At 39.3% G+C, this 25,084-nt stretch overlaps 1 protein-coding gene across 1 annotated transcript in view; it reads right to left on the reverse strand.

Moving 5' to 3' along the window:
- Window positions 1-11,672: 11,672 nt before the first annotated feature.
- Window positions 11,673-25,084, reverse strand: part of MAN1A1 (mannosidase alpha class 1A member 1) — a 156,442-nt gene continuing 143,030 nt past the window's right edge. The window contains exons 9-12 of the mRNA XM_075498646.1: window positions 20,261-20,480; window positions 19,278-19,450; window positions 13,700-13,815; window positions 11,673-12,746 (exon numbers count right to left, since the gene is read on the reverse strand). Of these exons, the coding sequence (XP_075354761.1) occupies window positions 12,620-12,746; window positions 13,700-13,815; window positions 19,278-19,450; window positions 20,261-20,480 (636 nt within the window). The 3' untranslated portion in view covers window positions 11,673-12,619. The remainder of the gene's footprint in view (window positions 12,747-13,699; window positions 13,816-19,277; window positions 19,451-20,260; window positions 20,481-25,084) is intronic.

Below are 25,084 nucleotides of genomic sequence, written 5' to 3' on the forward strand. Positions count from 1 at the left end.
AGAGCGTGCTTTATAAAAGTCTATGGTACTATCAAAAGTGCATTGCTTCCACAGTGTGGGTAATGTTTGTTTACTGGTACGAATGGATTAAACCCCCAAAATGTCTATTTTCTGCGTAACCAGGTTGCTTTCAGCATTTTTAGGCTCTTAAAGCTAAACAATGAGACTAGCTTATTTCTACTGGCATTTTGGTTCATAAGAGGTCTTTGCTATCAGTCTTTTTGAAGCTGGGATATTATAGTATAAAATGGAGTTGCTAAACCTTACATTATCAGTAATTAATATAATGATCATGTTACTGTTTTCATTTTTGTGGGCTTTCTTGTTCCTCTGAGTTGTTATGATGTGCAGGCTGCCCTTTCTTAATGAATTATTTACACATTATTGCTGGTAACTGGAGACAGTAAGATGACTTGTGCCTCTTTAAAACATTTCCCTAAATTACTCTGAAGACGCTGCTGTGGCTGTGCTACCATACACACCGCTTCTGTGCTTTTAATCAGCTCATCATGCTGCAAATCTGTGAATAATGTTGTTTACAACAGTTTGGGGCTCTTGACTAAACACTACAAACAGCTTTGGCCTGGGACTTGCTGAAGTCTACAGCGATAGCTCTAGCCCTGAGTACTAATCCTCACGCTTTGCAGCCTGGGCTGTGATTTACCGCTGGGATTTAAAAAGCCTATTCAAATTTAGGAAGCTGTACAAATGCTCAAGGTCTGGGTAGGCAGGAAAGAGCTGTATGAGCTGAGGGAAATCTCCATCTCTCCTAACCTTTAAAAGGTCTGTGTGCATCTCTCTAGGAGATTTACTTGAAGAAAGTCTATAGATACCTACCTCCCAGCAAAAGGGCAAATCCAGTGAGGGGTTCAAGTGGGCTGTGAAGTGTGTAAGGCTAAGCAGAGAGCTGGGGTGATCGGTTAAAAACTGCTGGGTGATGTTTGTGTTGATGGGCAACCAACAACCTGTGACTGCCATCTCTACAACAGGGGAAAAAATTATCAACTCACAGGTTTTGTTTGTTTCTTTTGTTGTTTTAACACAGAGCAAGACAAAAAGTGGATGTAACACATACTGCATTTTAATAAGCTGGGGAAGGAAAGCTATGCATGAATATTTTCAGCTTTTCCTTGCAGCTGGGTCCTTTTGTGCTACCAGCACCCACTTGTGCCGTGGAGAAGCACAGAGCCTGTGGGCACACCAGGAGGAGGGAGAGGAATTTTGGAGTGGCAAGAGGACAGGAGGCCGGTTTGCAATGCAGGGTCATATCAGGGTTTTTTCTGGTTGTAGTTAGCATGTCATGTTTTCAATGATTGACTCTTATGTCAGGTTTCCGAAGTCGGTGCCCCCGCAGAAGCCGAGCAGGCGTGCTCTAGCTGCCCTGCTTAGCGTGTCTGCTCTGCACGCCTCAGCCCTGAAAAGGAGGAGGCATCTCTGAGACAGCAGTGCCATTTTCACCACAATTCAATTCTTGGCCTGTCTGAAGATGATTTCTTTGAAGTGCCCAGTTTATGTGTGTGTGTGAGAGACACACCTGTTATCTCTGACTCCTTCTCGTCCTCCATTCTGAAGTATCTTGCCGTTATCACAGTTCAAAGTGCATGGTTTAGTGGCTTCAGCTTGGAAAAGTTACGTCATTGTCTCTTCACCACCTTCCTTTCAAGCCAATGCTTCCAGCAACTCATTTTGCCTTATTCTTTTCACCGCTGATCTCCCTATGCCCTTTTCTTGTTTGAATAATTGCCCAGTGACTTACATTTATCTTATCTTCTATTGTAAAAATTTTCAGAAAGAGAATGTGTCTGTATAACTTGCTCTACCTTTATGGCATTATAGAGTATAAATGGTTGTTATTAATAATGCATTGCAAAATGGTCTCTTATTTGACAAGTGTACTTTTATTTTGATATATAATATTTATGGCATGCTTGGAACTGTTCTGCAGCATATTTTATAAAATTAATGGGGTCCCACAAAATGGGAACTTACTACTGTGTCTGGATGTTAAATTTTTGCTGGGAAATGGAAAGATGCTGCAGGATTTTATATGCAAATTATGAAAGGTGGAGATTTGGCTTTATGTATGTTGGCAGCCAGTGCTGGGAGAGGGAGAGAAGAAGAGCCTGAGATGTGATATATTTAAACATTTGAGAGTGACAGAGAAAAGAAAGCTTCAAACTTTGTGGAAGCTATTCATGTTAAGACATGCACGCCTTATGTAAAGAAGCCAAACATCAGCTGAATTGAAGCTGCTGATTTTTTTTTTAGCTAGGTACAACATAGCTCTGAATAGTAAGAACATGGATAGTTTGCTCCAAGAGAACAAATCCAGACATAATGTTTATTGTCTGAAATAACCACACTTGAAAAATAGGTTATCCATAGGATATTAAAAATAAAGTAAGTAAAGAAGAGACAGAGCATCTATGCTTTCTTTTCCTTGGGTGTTCTTTAGGCTGTATCTGCTTCATAAATCTCCATGTAAAATTCTATGAAATTGTTTTCTCCGGGTGAAAATTTGACTTCACAAAAATAAACAGGAGTTTTGTCTTTGACTTAAATAGAGCTGGCTTTCTTGCTGTTAAAGTTATTTTTAGAAAGAAAAATGCTCATTGATGCAAGAAATTTTCCCCAGTTAGCCCACCCTGGTGATGGCGTGGGTATAAAGATAGAAGATTTAGTGCCCCAAACAAATTGTGACTGTGAGCAGCCAATTAATTCTCTAGTCAGAAAATGTTCATACACTTTAGTGTGAGGCTATTTCCTCCTCCTTTTTGCCTTGGAATGGAAAGAAATGAGAATTAGATACTGAGATCTGTTACAGTCTATCAAATCCTACTGCAGAAGTGGATAGTTATAAGGATTGCTTGTATCTGTAAATATATCTTAGTATAAAACGCTAATAGAGTCTACATGTACTCTCACTTTCTCTTTTTTTATTGGGAAATGTTCAGGTTTGGATTAGAGTAAGATGTGGACAATAGCGTTTCATTGGACAAATGTATTCAATTTTGGATCTAAGAAATTCAAAGAATACTTCACTGGTTATTCAGTCAGAAATAAACATGAGACAAAAATGGCAAATTGAAAAACAGGATTCTCTCTATACAGGATTTTCTCTATAGCCTCAATTCCTGTAATTTAATGTAGTTTTTCGGGGCTTTAGATGTGGGTGCAACACCAACTGGCTTCACTTGTAAACTTATTTTCTCTAGAGCTCTCAGGGTGGAAATGGTTATGGGAGCAGCCGAGGGCCCTTACAGAAATGGCGAGAGGCACTTTTGCATTGCTCTGCTCCGGTCTTGCCGGGAGACCTCGGGGAGCCCTCCCAGGTAATTGCTCATTATGTAGGTCCTGGCTTATCTTCTCCCCTTTGTTTGCATCTGTGGGTGTCAAGAGAGAGGTGATCAATAAGATGATAAACTCCCTTTTTCCGTCTCCATCCCATCGGACTGTGAAGGTGTGTTTTAATTAGTTTTCTATCTATCTGTATTCTTGCAGTGACGGAGTAGAAAGGTGCTTCATGAGAAAAGGAGGAAATAACAAGTTTCTTTTTCTTTGGAGACTCTGAGGTTTTTCTAGCATCTAAGTTTCTGCTCTCTCAGCCTGCTAAGTCTCCTCCTCCTCTGCTTTTTGTTCTTTTGCTGGCATGGGTTGCGCTGGAGCTAAGTCACTAAAATCGGTTTCCTGGGCTGTCTGAGCAGCAGCTGTGCTGTGCCGAGAGAAATTGCCCCTCCTGCTTTTAGGAATTTTGCTCTTGTGCTTTTTCTATGCTCTGAGACGTGAGGAAGGGAGTTTGGCACTGTGGAGAGGGGAGCACTCTGTTCCCAGCTTCCATGGGTGGTGGTTGGTCGACGCTCAGTGGGTGTTTTATCGTGAGTCCTTGGTGCAGTTAACTGCTAGCAAGGCAGGTTTTGTTTGCTTTTAGGCAAGTTTTGATTTGTTTGTGCTCGCTTCTACTCTGTGGTCGTTCCCAAACACAAGGATCACGATGGTGAGAGTTGGTTTTACACCATAACTAGCAGTGGCTAAAGCACGTTTGAAGCTACTTCTTGGCAATTTGCTGCTTAACGTTAAAATATTGAAACAAAGTAAAGCAGCAATCTTTCTTGGGTGCAGCGTTTCCAGAGAAATGACTGGACTCCAGGAGGAGTCAAGCTGTTACGGTAACCTTGCTTCCCATATGGTGCTGGCAGTGCTCAGCTCCCGTAGCATTTCTTGGCTGAGATGCTGTGAGCAATACCTGGCTTTGTGGCAGCTGAGTGCTTCCAAAGGCTTTGCTCCTGTTGCCGGGTCCTGTTCTGATATGTCAGTGGGACCCTCAGGTGGGACTGAGGAGGTGTCTGTGGTGGGGAGGAGGGCTCAGTGACCCCACAGGATGGGGTCTGGGGCTCTTTGCAACTCGGACCAGACACTTAACCTGCATCTTTCGCTGCCTGAGTGAGTACCTGAGCCTTTGGCTATCTGGATGGCATTTCTGGTCAGCAGATGACAGTGGTGGGTAGAAAAAACTTCTGTAACCGAAAGGTGTGTTGAAATCGGTGCATTTGCAAAGAACTGTGGCTTTTCACAACTAGAAAATCTACTCCCTTAATTAGCTCTGCCCTCAGTTTTTCATGTAGCAGCAGGGAACGGAGGATTTTTCCTTACGGCTTGTGCTACGTGTCTCGGTAGGTTTCAGTTCCCTCTGGACAGAGTAGAAAGCCGTTCATTGATTAGAAGGTGTCACAGCCTTAAATTCATTGGGGAAGGCTTGGAAGCGGTCAAAACCTCTCTTTGTTGTGTGATTCTGGGTTAAAAATCTGCGTCATTAGAGTCAGCGTTCAGCTGGATTGCGGGCAAGGAGCTGGGAGCAGAGGCTTTTGGGGCGCAGCTGCCGATCAGCGGCTCCGTTGTGGCAGGCCCAAAGGTGTTGGTGCCACCGTCGTTCCGCGCTGTAGTGGCACGTGGATGGGCAGCAGGACTGTGGGGGACCCGCGCTGAGGGACGCTGGTTACGCACGGACAGGCAGCCAAGGGGAGCGATGGCAAACCCCTCCTTACACAGGGAAAACATCAGGGACCAGTTGTCTGCTTCCTGAACCAAGAAGAAGGAGCTCCGTGATGCTTGAGCTGGTGGTTTGAGTCTCTTCTCCCTCTGCCCTTCCAAGGAACAGTATAGTAAATGTGTCTGGATGTTAGACTCTTTTGGTGGTATTTTGAGCCATTATGTTTTGCTTTCCCTGGGTTTCTCTTGCAATCTGGTGTTTGTCAGCTCCTGCCCAGAATGGCTATGGAGTGTTGTGGTATTAATTTGGTGCTGCTGCCCTCGTTAGCTCTGGGTGGTGTCTTGGAGGACGGCTGAGACAAATCCTGAAACTTGTGCAGCTGTACGTTAGAAGGTGGTGTAATGATTGGGACTGCACATGAAAAATAAGTTTTTAGAATAAGTTCTCTTTCTGCTTACTTGTGTGCCATAGAAATGTAACTCAGTATTTAAACTAACAGAAAGTCTTGCAGTGGTTTTTGGTTTTGTGTTTTTTTTAACCATGGAGCACTTATGGCTAGTTATTACCACTGGAAAGCTGAATGCAAATGTCTTAGGAAAAGCTTTTGAAACACATACAAGAGGAGCTAGGAATTACATCAAACCCAGAAGCAAATGGAAAAGAAAGCAACAGTGGCTGAACAGCTAAAAGATAATAAAATTATAATAAACCCCCTTGTAAATACAGTAGTTGGTAGGGTTTTGCTCATCCCTTACTTTGTCCCTCCTGAAATAAAATTCTTTGCACTGTACTTCTGAAATAGAGCGCTGTAATATTTTTAAATTGTGAATTGAGGGACCGCTATGAAGCTTACGGATATAGCTCTTCACAGTACACAGCAACAATTTTTCCCATGGGGTTGAATATACAATTGGACATAGCAAATGTGAAAGCAGCAAGATTATGAGTCTCCTCTTAGTCTAAGTTTTTTTTTTTTTTGAAGTTAAGGGATTTAACATGCTAGGAGAAAGCAGCAGTGACTTGTGAGATTCAAGTAGCAGCAGAGGAGCGAGCTCTGAGAACGCACCTCCATGAGAACGGTCTCCACCTTTGAGAGGGGCCGGGGGGACCTGAGGTACTGGGAGCCGAGGGAAACAGAGGTGCCGTCAGCAGCAAACGTGAAGTGCTGGGTTGAGAAAAGTAGGACTAAAGCACAGAAATGTTTCACACCAACTGAGGTACCTCAAGGAACAAGACAGAAAGTTGTTTGGGAGGGAAAGTGCTGGTTATTAAATAGCAAGTATTTAGCAGGTAGAAGTTAATAGTAGGCTCCAGCTAGAGATAAAAGATGAATTATAGCATCTGAACTGCTGAGTAAGAGCAGTAGGATCACAACTGAGATCTTGCAGCAGTGCAAGAAAGCTGAAAAACTTTGACCATGTAGTTTAGAAAACAAAGTTTAAACCCGCTGAGGCCAACCAGCGACACAGCCGTCCACTGCGCAGGCACCCCCAAAGCCTCGTCCTTATCCAGAGCTGCTGGGCCATGTCGTGCTGGGGCAGCTGAATCTGGCAGCTTGGCAGCGGTGAGGCTGCCACAGCTCCGTGCCCTGGGTCCAGCCAGTAGCAGGGCTGAGCATGTATTCCCAGCAGGCACATGCACACACAGACTGACCTATACAGAATATGTATGTATGTATATGGCCAGTGACACAGACTAGCACAGATGTACTCAGTACTCATGCAAGCCCCTTATTCCTCTATTTTCCCATCCTTGGGAAATGACCTATATCCCTTGCTTTGCCCACCTTTGCCTCCTCTAAATATCCCATAAGTCTTGTGCAATGCCAAAATCCTCTTCCCTTGCATGCTCCTTGGCAATGCCTGTCCCCCACCCCCAAAAAGGTGCTCCGGAGATTTGCTCCTGTGGACTCATCCTGATGGGTGAACGTCTGGGCACCAGGGCTGAGGGTCTCCTGGGACAGCCCTGGGAGAGGGCTGGGACAGGACGTCCTTTCCTCTGAGTCCCTCACTTGCCTATGTGCCCCTGTGCTTCTCTGGGAGTGTGGAGATGGGCCTTTGATGGGCTGGCTCCCATGGGTCTGGGAGTAGCTGGGACGGGGTATTACATGGTGCCTCAGTATGCCATTGCCTGTGTGCTCCTTTGGATATGTGCTGATGAACATTTTAAAATCACGTAACCTGCTGTTACTGTAGGATCACTATTTGCAGCATCAGAATCCTTTAGCTATGCCCCATGGCTGAAATAAATAACTTTGGGCTCTTCTGTCATGTCCATTGCCAACCATAACACCTCTCTGAGCTTCTGGAGTACCAGCAACTCCCCTTGTCACTGGGTGATGCTCCTTGGCAGATGAATCAATGGCCAGAATGTGACAGTATAATAAAGTCACACTGACAATTTTTTTTTTTCTAACTTGAGGTGCTCAAGACTAATAGTAGCTCTGTGCCACTCTGATTGATGGTGTGAAAGCAACACGCAATTGAAGTGAAGGGATAAAATATTAATAATGAGAGGAGTCTTTAATGTCCTGTAAAATGTCAGTATGGGAATGGTGAAAGGCAAACAACCTTCCACAAAATCAGCCACAAAGTGTGCACAGAAAGTTTGGAGAGCATATAAAAGTTTTGGAGAGAGGCTTCCAAAGAGAAGGTTGATTATGGTGATTTTAATTACAGGGTGAGTGAGAGCTGGTGCAGATAGAGGAGCAGATACCTGAGAAATGAGGGTCAAACCTCTGGTTTTTGAGGTACTCTTGAATGCTGACAGCCTGCTGGGCTCTAACTGGATTCTGCAGCTGTGCATCCACCACTTTGTGCATGTACAAATGCATAAAACCAGGAGAGAGCAAAACCCTGTGTTTTATCTCTTCTCACAGTATTTAGACAGGAACTTCAAGTCTCAGCGACCATTTCCTTGGTTTGGCAGACTGCTTTTTTGATGCATAATCTTTCCTCCTGCATTTAAGATCAACCAGGACAGACTAATCCCAAGATTAAGGCAGATCAGATGAAGGGCTGTTTCCATAGCAGATGCTGTCATATGACTGCTGAGTTACTCTTGTGATAGAGCAAGGCCATAGGGCAACGCAGACAGCGGGGCAAATCCCATTAGTCTTGACTAATTGTCAACTCGGTCCTAGTTCCTTTTTTCCCCTGCAGAAAACAAACCATACCAAGCATCCAATTAAGAGATCAAATTGGTTGAAATTCTAAGCCGGGCTTGTATTTACATCTCTTGTGCATAACGTGCTGCACTAAGGGTTGCCTTAGTTCATGTTTAACTTGTTGAGTAGCAGTTTGTGTGGTCCTGGAGCCAGCTACAGGAGGGGACTGCCTGCTGACTACCCCAAGGATTGCACTATGTAGCTGCACACTTGCAACTATGCTGGAAAAATGAGACGCCGGATCTAAGAGCTACCCTCAAAAATGACTTAAGCAGGTCTAATGAGCAAGTCCTTTGACAGAAATTGATACCACTGAGACTGTTCTGTAAAATCACAGCAGTTTATTTTACTATCATCTTTGGATGAGGCTTTCTACTAAACAGAGAAAACAAGGTTATCTATGAGGTGTAGCTGTTACTTCAATATTTAGATGGGAGACCTTACCGACACGTCCTTCTGACACAAAATGTAGTTACAGTTCCTATGACAACTGTTCCTCTCTCCTCTGGAGCATGGACTAACGATAGCATTTCATTACGTGATCATGTAACGCTGGGCACTGTGACAGCCTTGTCATCTCTGCTCTGGTGTTTGCTCCTAAATGGCATTTAGCTGAAGCCTGCTTGTATTGCGCAGAACATGAATTGGAGTGACTGACCTTCACCGTGCTTACTGCCTGCCACCTCTGACTTCCCAGCTTCCTGCTTTTCATTAGTAAGCTCGCTTTCTACCAAAATACATTTGGTAGGGTGCATTTTATTGACAAAAATTTCTAGGAATTTATTTCTGTGGTAGCAATTCTATACACTGCCGAACATTAATTAACAATAGTATCTTAACAAGTACACAGAGTACGAAACTGTATCAAACCAATCTGCTGACAAAAATTTGTGAGTATAGCAGCCAAACCAGACTATGCAGCAGATTCCTGTAGTTACTTCTGCAACACACTGAAGGAAAAATTATAACAAGTTGAACAGATATATTAAAAGACTTTATTCACAATAGAGAAATTTTTACAAATATAAGTTCTTAAAAATTAAGCATCTTGTTCTATTATGTATTCCATAATTTCAGTTTATATAAAGACAAAAAGACTAAATGAACTATGTACAAATCAAAAACAATTTAAATGCATGATAGCAATGGATAATATGTATGATGAAGTCACCATAGAAACAGTGAGCCATTGGGCATTGCAAAAATCTGTGTACAACCAACACATATGCAATACTTATCTCACAAACAATCAAAACATTTTTTTTTTCCCCCATGAAACAATATGGGTGCTGTTTAAAGTGATCTACCTCTTAGGACTTAACATATGCAGATTTAAATGCATTATTATGCTACAAAGACATGGAAAAAGTATAGGCAGTGTGTTTAGGCAAAGATAATGCCCCCCCCCCCCCATTTCTGTTGCTCTTTTGAATGACTGGGAACACAAAGTGACCATCACTAGCCACTTCCACGCAGCTAGTCCAGTGAACAGGAAATAAAATGCATGTTATCTCAGCAATCTAACAAGCAGTGGTAAGTACTGACTGTTTCAAAACGATTGCTCTAACTTTGGTGTTTTGAGGTTATTTAAAAAAAAGGGGGGAAAATCAATATATTCTCAGTTTATGAAAAGGTTTTTTTCTTACAGTTGGCAGATCTACACGTTGTACAATCTTCTCGTCTACTTACATTAGTTTACAAAAAGTACAGTATAGTGCAGTTTGTACATACAACCTGAATACCAATACCAGTCACATCAAATTTGTGCTCTTTCAAATCATCATAACTCCCAAACTAAAAAAAAATATTCATACTAAATGTCTGTATTGCAAGGAAACAGTGATGACACTTATATTTGAGTACATAGGACCCAATGCATACAAGAATGGTGTGTTTGTAGCCTGCTTTTTGAAACACAGGGAAGAGCTATCTGGTTCTCTGCTGTTTCTCTTCAGCTTGTTAAGCAAATGCAAGATAACTAGACACAGCTGGGGGAAGCATAGTGTGGTTAAGAAAACCATGTGAAAAGAGGCTTACAAAACCCATTTCTCAAAGGCTGTTTTTGTCTGAGCTATTGTAGTTACTTAACTGATGTGAAGCCTATAGCAGCACATGCACAACCATGTGGTAGGCAGCAGCAGATGACCTAATAAAGATAACCAAGACAAAACTCTTAGTTATGTTACTACTTTTTGGTTAAAGAGGGAAGAGTTGTTTGTTCCCCCCCCCCCCCCCCCCCCCCCAGCTATAATTTCTCTGTGGTACTTGGGGGGGGGGGGGGGGGAGGGGAGCTCCCTTATAAATACTGTTTCTGAAGGAATACAATGAAATATTATAGTCCTCCAAAGATACAAATTCTAGACTATCAAAATCACAGGAGTTCTGCTTTTCAGCAGAGGAGAGCAACTTCATCCTTGCTCATTCAGTTTCAGAAAACTGTTACTGTGATATGAGGGAATCCATACTTTAAAAAAATAAAATAATAATAAAAAAAAGCAGCGAAGCAAAAAGTCTTGAGCCAATGTGCCAGTTCCATGTAAGCAGGCTTTAGCTGAGGCAGATGCACATATATTGGTATCCACTCTCCCAGCGCTGGGTTGCCCCCAGGCTCAGCGGGGTACCCCTATTAAATCGCATGTACGAATGCACAACTCTGCCAGGCCTGCGATGGAAGGATCGGCATCACTGAAGATCCTCTTGCCTTGCCCCCTACATAAATGTCTTTGGCAGCTCATGTGGCACACGCCGTCTTCCCTGTCTGCAGGGGAAGCAGAAAGGCAGTGCTGTTTTTACAGACTCCAGAGGGTCAAGTTTATGGGTCAGCCTCCAGCTGCTATATATAAAAACGTAATCATCTTTGCTCTTGGCTTCTACCGAAGAAAACCTACATTTCAGACCTCTATCAGTGTAGACAAAATGTACTCTCTAATGCCTAAACAAACAATGTGCTTCCTCGGCTGTGATTAGCTATGCTGGACATGTGAGCTATCTTACTAAATACCTTTAAAGGAGATTACTGTTCAGAACCATATTTGTTTTGCTGCAGTCCAATCAGTGAATAATGTGCTTTCTCAGAATGGGAAGCCAGGTGTTACACCCTGCTCAAAATGTATGAAAGTCATCCTGTCACTAAACGAAAACATAGGTAGACTTAATAATGTAAACCACTCCCAACTACACTTAAGTAGAAACAGGACTTAATAGTGCCTCACTTTTTTTTTCCCCCCCTTTGGTGATGCCACAAAGTAAAACATTTTTGGCAAAGCTGTTACCCTTCTTAGTAAGCCAGGCCTCTAATTTAGGGAATATTTTTAAGCACGCTGCATTTCTGTCACTCAGAAGACAGACTCAGTGCTTTCAGAAAGTTTTAGTTCTATGCTGGGTAATTTCCTCTCTGAATGATTATCTTCTTTTAAGGAGATGAGTTTTCTTCAAGGCATCTGAACATCTAGTTTTAATCATGTAGATACATTAAATTGCTTTGTGACAATAAACTATTGAAGTCTGGTGTCAAGCCTGAACCTATCTGAATGTTTGAGAAAGTCCCAGAAAACCAAACAAATGGCCTCTGGTATAATTCTCAGCTTCCAGGAAAATGTCATTGAGGTTTTTTTTTTTTGTCTTTTTACCATCCAACCAAATGAAAGCTACTGGACTAAATATATAAAGAAAGAAGGTAAGACTCCCTCTCAATAAGAAATGACTACCTTATTTTACTCCATAGTATCCTGACTAAAGACATGAGAATAACACCACTTAGAAAAGGGATGAAACAATTTATTCTATTACAATATTCTAATCAAAACCTGAAAAACTAAGATCTGCTAACTAATGTGCTAAAGTCATAGAAACTAGTTTAGTCTAACTTCAATGTATATACTGCAGTTTCAGAGTCGTGTCTGCATGAGATGAAAATATTCCTATGTAGACTTCATTGACAATGAAATACATCAGATACTTTACCAAGTAATGATAGACCCGCATAAGAAGAGGCTGTCACAGTCACAAGATTTGTCTTGGATGACACACAAAACAAATTAACATAGAACAAAAAAAAGAAAAAAGCTCTTTATACTTAATTCAATATGGCTTTTTGCAACATGGCAAAATATTACAGCTTAAAGCACACATCTCCTCACAGAGGAGAAAAGAATTTTGCAGTCAAATTAAAAGCATAACAGGAAACAACATGCAGACCCTCTGCTCTTTTTGGCCGAGATGATACTGCAGCCTAACAAAATCTGGAGACATGTCCTATTTCTCTTCTAAGAAGTGGTTCAGCTGGATAAGAGGAATGAATTTTCACCATAAACAGTTGGGGTCCATTCATAAATATTTACTGTTAAAGAAAACGGACTGCAAAACACTTGATTTAAAAATTTAACTCAGGAATTTAAAACCAAATCATGTGCCCAAGTCCTGGAAAGAAACATAAGGAATGAAAAAAAGTATAAGTTAATCTTCATTTATTTCTGGTTTTCTTCTTTATTCCCATCGTCTTCATGAAGAACAGGGAGAGGATGAGCCTCTGTGTTGAAGACCCAGTGTTCGAATGGAAGAAGATCATCTTCAGAAAACAGTAAATACAAGTATCTGGCAAGAAAAAAAGCAGGAAATGTGACCACATCAGGGAAGTGAAACTACAATAGTTTTCAGGAAAACATAAATACCTGATTTCCCTAGATGAATGTATCAATGGAAACAGCTGACCAAACACAAAACGCCAGTAAGTCCCAGCATCACAGTGATTAGCACAAAACTTTAGGGCTACTCAACTCGGATGGGACTCAAGGGCAATAGCAACTGGAGACCAACAAAAGAATGTCTCTATCCTGATAGAGGACAAGTTGAGGCTATCAAGGTTAAACATCAGTTCACTTCACTTCCATTTCATTCTCAGTAATTTTATTATGTGTTGTTTTGATAATATACAACCACAGTAATTTTTTTCCTCCTGAATCTCCACATGTATCAAGGTGTAAGAATGAAAATATTGCAGTCCAATCCTGTCTTTCTTCTGAGAACAACCTCTGGCTTAGGATTTTTAAAGAAAAAAAGTAGCACTAGACCAGTAGCTCGGGCAGCCATTTACTAAGACAGGGTCTATTAAACCCAGAAGTAATCAATAAACAAATCCAACATTTTATTTATTGTCATGATACAAGGTGGTAGCTACTGTGGCATGATTACTGAAGTCTGCTTAGGGATGAAAGTCTGCTTAGCAAATGAAATTTTATTTTTTCCTCAATCACCATCCTTCCCTGAAGGCTTTTCTTGGCCTAATTCTGATCTAGGAGACGTAACTTCTCAACGCATTCTATCAAGTACCTTTATCAAAAGTAAAGATAATTTTCAGAAGTCATAGACTTTAGTTTATTGATATAGAAGGGAAAAAAGGCAATTTGGCTTCCCGTCACCTAAGAAAAGCTCTACTATTTCAGTCAGATTTTGTTACATGAATGTCAAGGGTACTAATGATAAATACATCTGTAAAGATGATACATAGAACTACTTAATATTAATGAAAGTCAACTTGCTTAACTTACTTGAGTGTCTCTGAAAGGAAGAAACTTTGCTGCACATCATCATGGCTTTCATGATGGTTATAAACATCTCTAATGCCAGAATAGCCACCATCTACTCGGCAATGTTTTTCCAGTGCCTGAAGAGGGAGGGGAAAAAAAAAAAGACAGTGGAATTAACAAAATGAATCATGTGTCAGCTTTTCTTTGACAACTAAACTAGCCAAAAAAAAAATTGTCACAATTTTTTTGATAAAGAGATGAAAACTAGATAAAGCTCTAGATAAAAAAACCTCCTTTTAAAAAGACATGGGCACACATCTAATTTTACATTTAGGAAGAGAAGCAAAATGATAAATTAATTAAAGAAGTGAGCACAAACCAGTTTTCAGACGGCAAGATGTATGGATTTTCACTTATTTTCTTTTTTCTCTTTTTAATAGGAATAACAATAGACTCTCTCTCACAGGCTTGTCTCAGCCTTCAGAGCTCATGTCACATATAACTTTCTTGGTCATATTTTAATGCTTAAAGATTATTGTGATAGAAGCGAATGCCATGATAAAGACGAGTCTTTTCCTTACCTCCTGTAAGTAGCTTCGAAAAAGGAAAGGCAACTCTCCGTTTTCTATGTAAGTTTTTTGGTTTCTCTTTGCAATTATTTCATTTTTCAATGGGAAACCTCTGATATTGGGCTGTGACTGAATTTCTTTTCTGCAGTAGGTACTATTTTTCTTTGATACCTTTCTGAAAAAGCTTTGTCTGTTACACAGGAGTAGACAGAAAGGTAGTATGTGGCTGGACTTAATGCCAACATGTTTTAGATGTAAGAGTAAGACTGTGTTTTTTCTCTAACTAGTTTCCAAACTGTGTATCCAGTTAAAAGGTGTAAACCAGATGATTGATTCCTATTTTACACCTGAAAATATAATTTATTTTCTGCCCACAGGAATGTTCTGTATGATCAGCTAATTTTGAAGGAGAAAAAAGATCAGAGGAAGGGTATATAGAGAAGGGCAAAAACCATGTACCTGGTGCTGGAAGTGTAGAAGGTATATACAGTTATACTATTTAATAAACTTTGCTCCTTTTCTTTTAGACAGGTGTTTGCATTAGAAAGGTGGTACCTATATGCCCATATATGAGCCATAACTTCTTTAAATAGACTGCTATCCAATACTTTATTTAAATATTAGTTCTCTTACCACTGCTTTATTTAAAAATATCCATTAATCTTTTTTCTTTCTAATTGACCCATTTAACAAGGTCAAAATTGTTCTTGGCCTCTTCATTTTTCTTATTCTGTTTTATAATAATGCTCTGGTATCATGCATTGTAATAAAGGAGTGAAGAAAATCTAAGATGATTATATTGAAAACAACTCATTATTCAAAAACAAATCCAGAAAATACTCTTTAGCCCTAAATAACTTCTCACAATGAAAATGACAGTAAGCATGATGGATTAGTACATTCACTCAGGATCACACTACTCTGAAACCTGGTGCTTGCTGTGGAGACAGATATCGGAGTAACAACTTTCAGGCAGAAATACCTGGAGCTTTATCAAACCCCTGACAGAGAGATGGAAGACAACTAGTTCCTCCATTTCTGAAGTTATTACAAATATCACTGAAGTGATTACAGGATGTGTAGATTTTATTTAGGGAAAGATGCTGCACTTCAAACAACATATGGCAAACAGCTACGAAAAGGCAGAAGATATGTCTGAAAAAAGCAAACAGGCAGAATAAGCATTTTCTGATGAGAGATGGGACTAAAAGTCACTAATAATTACTGAGGTATCCTTCACCTCCACCTGCTCTAAAGGCTGTTCAAGATCTGTGTTTTGCTGTGAGTGGGTATCCTAAATGTCCTTGTTTTTGCTGGAGTCCCTGTAGCTATCTGTATATATTTATCTTGCATGTCAGGCTCTCCATAGTTTTCACTGGAGAGTAAGCTGCCTATTGTATATTTAAAAGGGATTTTTCTCCAGGAGAGATCCTTTAAAATATAACAGGCCTATTTGTCTTTTCTTATGCATCTTTAGGTTCTTTAATTTTCCTGGACACTTTTACTAAGTGACAAATATACTTAAGTTTAAACAAGTAATTTCCCCTGGCTGGTACTCCTTCCCTCTCGCCTACTTCAACCTGCTATGAATTCAGAATGCTGAATCTGTGTCTGGATTTTCAATGTCAAACACAAGATTATGTTTTCCAAGGCACAGCAGAAGGAGAACTTGAAGGATAAGGCTATTATTCAAGGAAACACCTGCATTCTAAACAGGGTGAGGTAAAATAAAAGCAAATTGCATTTGGGGTTTATGTGCTCTAACATGTAGTTAGAGCCTTCGTTAGGAGTTCACTGTAGGGAGATGCTGTACAGGCACCTGAACACACTGCTATGATGGAAACTAAGAGGTTAACTTGCTCCATGTTGGCCATCTGGTGGTATCTACTTGATGCAAATGTGAAGTATCTTACCCCTCAAAGCTACTTTCCACTTAACTAAAGGAACAGGACATTCACACGTGGCATTAGTGTGATCAAAAGGCTCTTGGTTGTCACCCTCCTTTGACTGGCAGTAATGGCCTTTTGTGCCCATACCTGCAGTTTCAGAGTACGTGGCTGTTCACACTGACAGTGGGGTAGCGGTGGGAGGGAAGGAACAATCAAACACGTTTTAAATTAGTAGTTCTCAGAAAATGAAGGTGGCTGAGATCGGTTATGCTAGAGTAATGGAAAACATCAAACGGAATGAAAACTGGCTGACAGTCTCAAAGTATCATAAAGGGAAAAAACAAAAGAAGTGCTGCAAATTCAAAATATGTGCTGCGTTTATAATGCAGAAAGGGAGACCTTCAAGAGCTAAGCTGATAAAACGTTTCTGACTCAGTAACAGTGGATATTGCTGTTGGTCATAACTGCATTTTCTCCAACTGCTGAAGTACATACAGAATGATCTTGGACTCAAATTAAAGCAGCAAAGCAAGTTTCCAAAGAAAAAATGGAGCAGCTAGAGCATGTTTTTAGTCTACAAAAGTTAGAGAAAGAATTAATAGACTTGTTGGAGAGGTTAGAAGTCACGACCTATAGAGCAGCCTCCTTTTCTACTACAAGGGCACTGGGAAACAAACCTACTGAGTTCTTATTGCCAGTGGCATGAGTTGAAAATGGACATGAAACACCTGAAGAACAACTTTTTTGGGCAACAACAAATGGTCTGGTTGTTGCCCCTTTTTTCTTGTTTCAATCTCAGCTTCCTAGCTTCCTCTTTGTGCAACAGATGTTGGTAATTAAACCAACCATAGTCAGTGGTCAGGGACTTCCCCAAGAACAAAAGGGTGGAGTGAGGTGCTCTCTGGAGCAAGAGGGAGCAGAATTTATGAAATAGTTGTGGTAAGCCATCGTGACATATTCTGGAACAAAAAAATACAGTATCAGGTGGAGCTGTACAGGCTATAAACATCAAGGAAGAAGAGAAAAAATGATTTGAAACCTACAACTGACTGTATAACTTCTGTGAAGCTGTAAGATTTGTTTTTGTGAAACGTGGGCCTGTCCAGAATGGGACCAGCTGCATCTCCCACACATGGGCTCTAATCCACTACGTTCTAGCCAGACGAGAGTAACCACAAGAATGTTAAACCAGGAACACATGGGGAGCGCTAAGAAGGTAAACGAGTGTATGAACTTGAAATAAACACAAACAAACTGAACCAACAGGGTAAAGAATAATAATAAGGAAAACATTTTGATTGTTTATAACAATGTTATCAGTGTGGGCAGCAACAATGAGTCAGGAAAAACATCCCCTGCAGAAGGAACACTGGGCATTGCTAGAAGCCTTGTGGGGTGACTTCCATAAACAGCCATTGGAAATATTCCAATTATAATCTGCCTGGGAAGATTCCAGTAGTAAAATGTGCGTCTCTGGGTGGTGTTGGTGAAGAAGAAAGTAAGGGAACAGCACTCTAAATCAGAGGTTTTAAAAAAAAAATTGATTTGGAATCATTAACTCAGAAGCATATTGTTTCAGGGCCGACAGAGCCAACACCTGAAGGAGGCAAATAAAATGTCCTAAATAACTACAGTCCACCTAGCTGAATACAGTGTTGACTGCAGATATGGAATTGCTGTGAATGTTCAAACAAGGAGGAGTCAGAGAGTAGAAGTATAGTTAATGCTGGCAGCTATTCTTTTATGGAAAGCAGATTTTACCATAAATTTCATTCTTCAAGAATATCTAATAATGAAACTTGAAACGCTCTTTTTTCACGACACACAACAACATTTGTACAACATTTGCGATACATTCAGTATCTCTCACTGTGAATATTGAATACAGTTACAGATCTTGGTTGCTGTTGAGGGAGCCAGGTAACTGGCAGATGTCATATTGCAGCCAGGTATATGGAGTCATAATGCAGTAACAGCTTTCTAGTTGGATCCCTCAGGGATGAGAAACTGCACGACACAAGTCTCCGTGTTCTTCCCTTAGTACAGAGCAACCTTCTACAACTAGCAGTGTAGGCCCATCCAAGAAAGTTGTGATCATACACTCCTAGAAACAAGAGGTGTTGGGCAAACTGACAAACAGGACGTGTTTGAAATCCTGGAAAACAATAACTCTGCAAAGGAGAGGTCACTGTGAACAAAATACTGCACAGTTTAGTTTTCTTTTTTTTTTTTGCATTTTTCATAAGTATACAGAGCTACAAAAATAATGTTCTTCAGCTTCCTGTATCTCTTGTAAGATCTCAGTCTGCTTAGAAATTCCAAAGTAAGAGTGAAAGGCAGATAATTTAGCAAGGGGAACATCCATGTGAGGAGAAAATAAGTGAACTCTAGAAGTGTAATAAGGACCCATACCTGGAGGATGAAACATGGTCAATCCAAAGGCTCTCATCTCTAACGGTACGAGTGATTAACCACTGAAATAAGGGAAACAATGGATTTGGCAAACCAATTTTTGCAGTATAGACTAACTGCCCTCTTGGAAGCCTTGTGCGAGACAAACAAAAATAGCTAGGTTCAGCATGACTGGTTGAAGCTCAAAGGCTAGTGGGACACAGAAATTTAAATCTAGAAGAGATTGTTATTAATGGAGTTCAGTCCAGATGACCTATGCTTTTTGGAAGTGACTCATTTTTTAAATGTTCGGGACTATCTAGTACTTCATCTTGGCCTTCATCACCTCAATTAAAATCACCTTTGTACAATTACTGTTGAAAATACACTTCATAAAACTTATTTCCATGTCCAAGGCTCAAATTTGACACACGTTTGAACTTTCCGTTCACATGCAGCAATACCCAACATCTTGAGCAGTACATGCAAATATGACCCTGATCTGAGAAGTATTTAAGAAGGAGAAATCACAAGGTATTTTTCTAATATACAATACCAGCAGTATTTGGTTTTCTCAAAATGATCTCAGTTCATCTATTTAGTAAATGAATCTCCGGACATCTGAGTTGACAGTAGTGATTTAAAATAAATATTTACTCTCCAACTGCTAAACAATATCCAGATATCATTCAATAGCTCACTTAACAAGGTATTAGGATTTAATATGAAAAAAGTCCAATAGAACGTTACCTCTACAGCTTCCCATCCCCACTGCCTGTACTTTGGGTCATGAGTGAGCCGCCACATGTACATGTAGGTCTCTATGACTTCTGGTCGTAGGATGTAGTATTTTTCATTTTGTCTTGTAGCAATGGCCTCAACACCACCATCAAATCTGAAGGCTTCTGGTCCCAGTTTCATGCCTAGCCAATATAAAAACACATGCTAAAATAAAGGCATTAAAAAAGGTTTTAAATTACATAACCTACCAAATCAACTATCCTTTCACGTGGCACAAAGCCAGGTTACCCAAAGGGTATATAATTTCTGAAAGAGACTGCAGCACCTCCTGTTTTTAATATTTTGTAAATAATTCAGAGTAGGAGAGAGCTGTTCTTCATCAATGCCTTAAACGGCAGTTCCAGTTTGAATAGTGATGCTAACATTTGCATTCTGGAAGACTTCATATAACTAGCAACATGTGAAATTTTGCTTAAAAGACAAGGATATTTACTTTTCTATATCAAACTGGAAAATACACTCTGGGACCTGAAATGCTGCCAGGGTTATTTTCATAAGAAGATGAAAGAATCCAAAGAAATTTCCTGCACAGAAATCCACTTTCTTTGTGCAATTCTACTGTCTGCAGCATTTTACCAAGAGAACTGAGAATAATTTTTTGTGCATAAAACATGATTAATAGCTATACTGATGCATAAATGAACAGGCTCCCTTTCTTATTTGTATTCGGCTATACAGAAATTGGCAAAGTGAAAAAAAAAAAGCTGTCATGTTAATTACTAGAGTGAGTAGATATGATTCAGGTGCACTGAAATTATTTATAAAACAGAGCAGCCATTCTTAAAGTTACTCTCAGAGCAAAGCAGCATTTGCTCAGAAAGGATGAAGAGTTCTCACCATTATACCACTTTAATTCAGCATTACGCAAAAATACTGATGGCTGCCTTCACAAAATCAAATTGCGAAACTAAACTCTGCAATACAGTACTTACTTGTACGATCATAGGATTCATGGCAAGTCCTAGCAATTTCAGCACCAAGCTCAATGTGGTGGCCTGTCTTGTCATTAGGTGCTCCATCTGCTCCAAGAGCAAACATGCCTCCAGCAAAACAAGTGAGATGTCCCATCTTGTGTTCAAGCAGTCCACCCTTCCACTCAGCGATGTATGTCAGCCCCCCGCTTGATTTGCGAATGAGGTGGGTCTCTATGGCCTGCAAAAGCACATGATTTCAAACCCTTTGGTACCATTTGGTAAAGTATGAAGGACAAAGACAAAGTTGTCTTGTATGTTGGCTGCTTTTTCTCCATATTGCCTTTGCTTATAAAGTAAAATGGATAATATGAGCTAGCATAACCTCAAAGTGCAGCCAAACCAACACAGATTAGCATACATCAGTAATGATGATTAATTTTGCTACAACTTTGAGCAATTTATGCAGTACATTTTACAAAAAATATTGGAAAGACCTAAAAAATACAATTCCATTTTAAAATTCTTTATTTCTTTCCCTTTCTACTTTGAGCAATTTCAGGTAATTTCACTTTTAATGGTGATTAGCCATCACTTCAGCTTCCATACTTCCCATGGTAATTCTGACTTAAAGGATGTGCTTATTGATATAATTTCATGTCAACTATATGCAGACATAACTCATATTCAAACCGCCTGACTCAGTGAGTGCACTGAATGATGTTAGGCCTCTGAGTCTATATGGCATTCCCAAAGTCCAATGAGTTTTCCCCCCCAGACTGAATTCCTCTGTAGTTATCAATCAAGAATAGGGTCTGGAAAAAAAAAAACCTAAGCGGAATAAAAACATACAAATCTCCTAGAGAGAATTAGAAGTTGGTGCCATTGGCAACGTGCGGTCACTGATTACAAAATCCAGGAAAACAACCTTCCCTTATGAGAGGAACAGAATTAAAACAACAGAGGAGATGCAGAAGAGCACATTAATTAGAAGCCCACACAGAAAGTAAGCTATTACTCTTTAAAGGGTAATGGAGAGGAGATGAACAACGCTACCATGCATTCAGTTATCCAGCAGTACTGTGGTTTATTCTATTGAAATCATAAGATCCAGAAACAGTACTCAACACGCATTATACAAGAGAAAAAACATGAATAAAATATCAGTACAGAGAACTATTAACAAAAAAGCCAGGATTAAAAAAAAAGTGTTATAAAGAGAAGGTATTGATTGTAGTTACTTCTTCCCATTTAACCATCTGTTAAGGTTGTTTTTATAAGCATGAAAAATCTTCTCTAAACTAGAAGCATCAGCAGAATAATTGTACAAGTTTTACTTACTAAGTAGTTTTCTTGTGCCAAGAATGTCACATTGAAAACTACACTTTGTTTTCCACTAATATCAGTGCAAAGCACTTAGTAAGGATGTTTTCTGCCCACCTCCAGACCCATTATTGGCTCAGAAAACTCCTCCATCCCTTTCTTTCCTCCTTGATTGTATGTTTTTAGCACTAATACCTACTGAAAAGCATACCTAAATTTTAAAGCAGCAGTAAATAATGAAGACTCCTGTGCTTTCAACAAATCCTGCATAATTTAACCTATAAAAAGAGGAATTAAATATGAAGGGGGAAAGGTGTGAAAACAGTTTGCTTAAGCATCCAAACCACAGACCCCACTGTGGAAGATGAAAGAATTACAGAGGCCAAGTTGGTGTCAAGCTAATTGGTGGTCGTGTAGCCCAAGTGCCTGTAAAAAAGGTTTTCTGTCAGATTGGAAAACTAGTAGAGGAATATCTTGGTACTTTTAAAAGAAATAATGTTCTTTAAAACATGTCTTTTGTGCCCATTTGGGTATAAAATATTTGAATTTATAATTAGAGAATTGACAGAACAGGGTTCAAAGAACCTGCTACAAAATGTATTAATGCATAAACAGGCAAAATTTATGAGAAGATAGAAATAATTGGAAAACTTCCAGAATCATTCAGAGTTTTGTTCTTTCAGAGTTCTGCATTTTTATTAACTGGTTTATATTTTGTAATAGGATGTCTTATTGTTAAAAACACACAAACATTTTGTGGGAAATAACTTTCGAACTACTTAGGCATTCTAAAAAATAAGGTACCTAAAACCGAGTTCAGAAATGAAAAACTTTTAATTTAATGATATTTCATTAAACCTTTCAGCATGGTATCCCCATCTCACCAAATCAACAACTCTGGCAACAGCTGATAACTCTACTGGTCACTTAGCTGTTGAGTCAGAATTTTTTTTAAAAATAAACAAATATAAAAATAGATTGATGACTAAATTTACCTATATTGCAATTTTTTAAGTAAAGAATTTATTAAAGACAGAATGAAGTATTACTGTACCTGAAAGAAATAACAGGAATCATGCACCTTCAGAACTATAGTAACTAGACCAGAGTTGATTCTTGTACTATGAAAATGGATTTTGCGATACCAATTAGTCTTTCAGATTTTTTTTTACCCTCTTTTGGCTCAAGATTAAAGTTCAGCTGAAAAAGGATGACTTCCACTTGGGAAATTTTAAAATTAGTCTAACAAACTGGTGTTAAGAAACTAACAAATTAATGTTAATTGATGCTAAGAATGTCACAAAATAAAAATATATTTCCAAATTAATTATTCATGTTTAGTAAAGCAAATCATCTTGGTTTTATAAATGAGTCCTATTAAGAACTAGTACATATGCCTATTAAAAGTTATTTTTATTATGTAAGTGTCTTATTTAAAGCTATTTTTATTAGGTAATTATTTGATATATTACAGACTCTCAGATTGCCTTGTCATACTTTGTACAATCATGGGTCCATGAGTGGTAGATAATACCTATACCGATGTATATACTTTTATTAACAGCATGCTAGGTAACTAATCATTTCTACCTAGACATGAACTCCAAATAACCTTTGCTAGGTACAAATAACCTTCTGAGCCCTAAGCCCAAGTGTGCTGAACTTGCAAGTCCCAACAAACTCTTACTCTGCAAGACAGGAAAACAACTACTGTAACCTGGTAAAGCCTAAACTTCATTTGAAGTTATATGCTTATGAAGTAATAGCTTGTAGAAGTTACATGATTTAAGCAAACTGACCTCAACCGAACAGCTCTCGTAAGGCGTGAAAGGCAGAGGAGCGTCTCTTCCCAGAGGGCTGGTAGCTCTTTTTGTGGCACGGGGTGGTGCACCAGCAGAGCTCACAAAACCACTGCCAGGGAGCCTACAGTGGGCCTGTCAAAAGCTTCAAATACATCTGAGAAGTTTCTTCATGGGCCATTTTTGGTCTGAGCTAGACAAACGGTTTTCATCAGAAATAGGTTTCCCTTCTCTCATCACTATTCATCTACCCTCCGACTGAGAACAGAGAGACTAGCCGCTTGCCCTGAAACAACATTCACCAAAGGGTTGCTAACGAATCTGCAGTATCAAAGTTGCATGAAGTCTGGAATAATTCCAGCACGGCATCAAAGTGTCAGATTATAATAAATTTGTTAGGTGTGTTCCAGTTGTTTCAGGAACTCAACATTAAAAAAAAAGTTACTATAAAAAAATCAGCATATTTAGAAAGCCTCAAAAATGTAAATGCTTTTGATCTTAAAAAAAATGTATAAGCTGCATGAGTAGAACATATAAAAGAAACTCCCCAACATTAACTAGTGATGAACGTATTCACTGAAATTTTGAACTCCTGTATCGATAACAGTATTTGCAGCATTAAGATGTGGCAAAACCTTCCTTTTTGCCACAAGTCTGACCTAACTACAGTTTAATTTCAGAATTTACTTCTAAATATTGTTAAAGCACTACTCCTGGAATGTATAATGTTTGTATAATGCATTTGTATAATGCATTAGTATAATAAAATATTTTCAAAGTAAACAATAAACAAAAATCAGTACTCTTTCAATTATCAATTCTGAATCTATAGCCAAACTGCCAAAGTGCCATCTATCATCCCTCTATTGGAAATTCACAAAACTGCTATTCACATTTTTACGGAGTTTTTTGGTTATAATATAATGGTATGTAGTTCTGTGAGCATCACATCAAAATATTTTTCAGTGAGTTTCACAAAGGTTGTAAGTGCCACCAAGCTGGACTGAACTTTCTGAAAACTTCATTTTTTAAATAAGCTTGAGGTCCAGAGCAGGATGAAATCACTAGCTGGAATACATGGGCAATTGTTTTGAGTATAAAAAAACTTGAACGCGAAGTTGAGAAAGTACTAGGATGAGGAAGAAATACTATCAGTTTAAATGAAGATATAGTAAGGGTCTCTGAACTTGAGCAGTAGAATGGAAAGGTAGGGTTACAATCCCATAGTGAAATGCTACTTGCTGTCTGCAGTGGTGTGGGCGCAGCTCTGGCAGGGAACTCAAGTTACTAAACCAAGTTATTATAAAAGGAGAGCAGGTAGTATGGTGACAGAGATCCACCCAAGGGAAAAGCTCTGTTTGGTAGAATTAATTTTGAATTTCCTACTTAGAATGAATTTACTTTGATTTTGATATAATTATATACACACTTAAAAAAGGGACATGTTTATTTGAATTGCAGCTCTATTACAAGTTGGTCCCCACCTACGAATAATTCCTTCCTGCTCTACTGGCAGATCAGGTGGTGTCATATTTATCACTATAGTGATTATTATTTCATTTTACTATAATGAATATTCTCAGTATAAACCAATATACAACATCTGCAAAGAATCAAAAAAGCTAGAAGAATGTGGCCTTTGATTAGTTGAAAATACATTATTGATGGATAATTGTTTGGAGCTGGTACAGTTTTTCTTTTAAGTAAATGGAAATTTCATGTT

Source organism: Mycteria americana, chromosome 3 (genome assembly GCF_035582795.1).
Source record: "Mycteria americana isolate JAX WOST 10 ecotype Jacksonville Zoo and Gardens chromosome 3, USCA_MyAme_1.0, whole genome shotgun sequence".
Lineage (NCBI taxonomy): Eukaryota > Metazoa > Chordata > Aves > Ciconiiformes > Ciconiidae > Mycteria > Mycteria americana.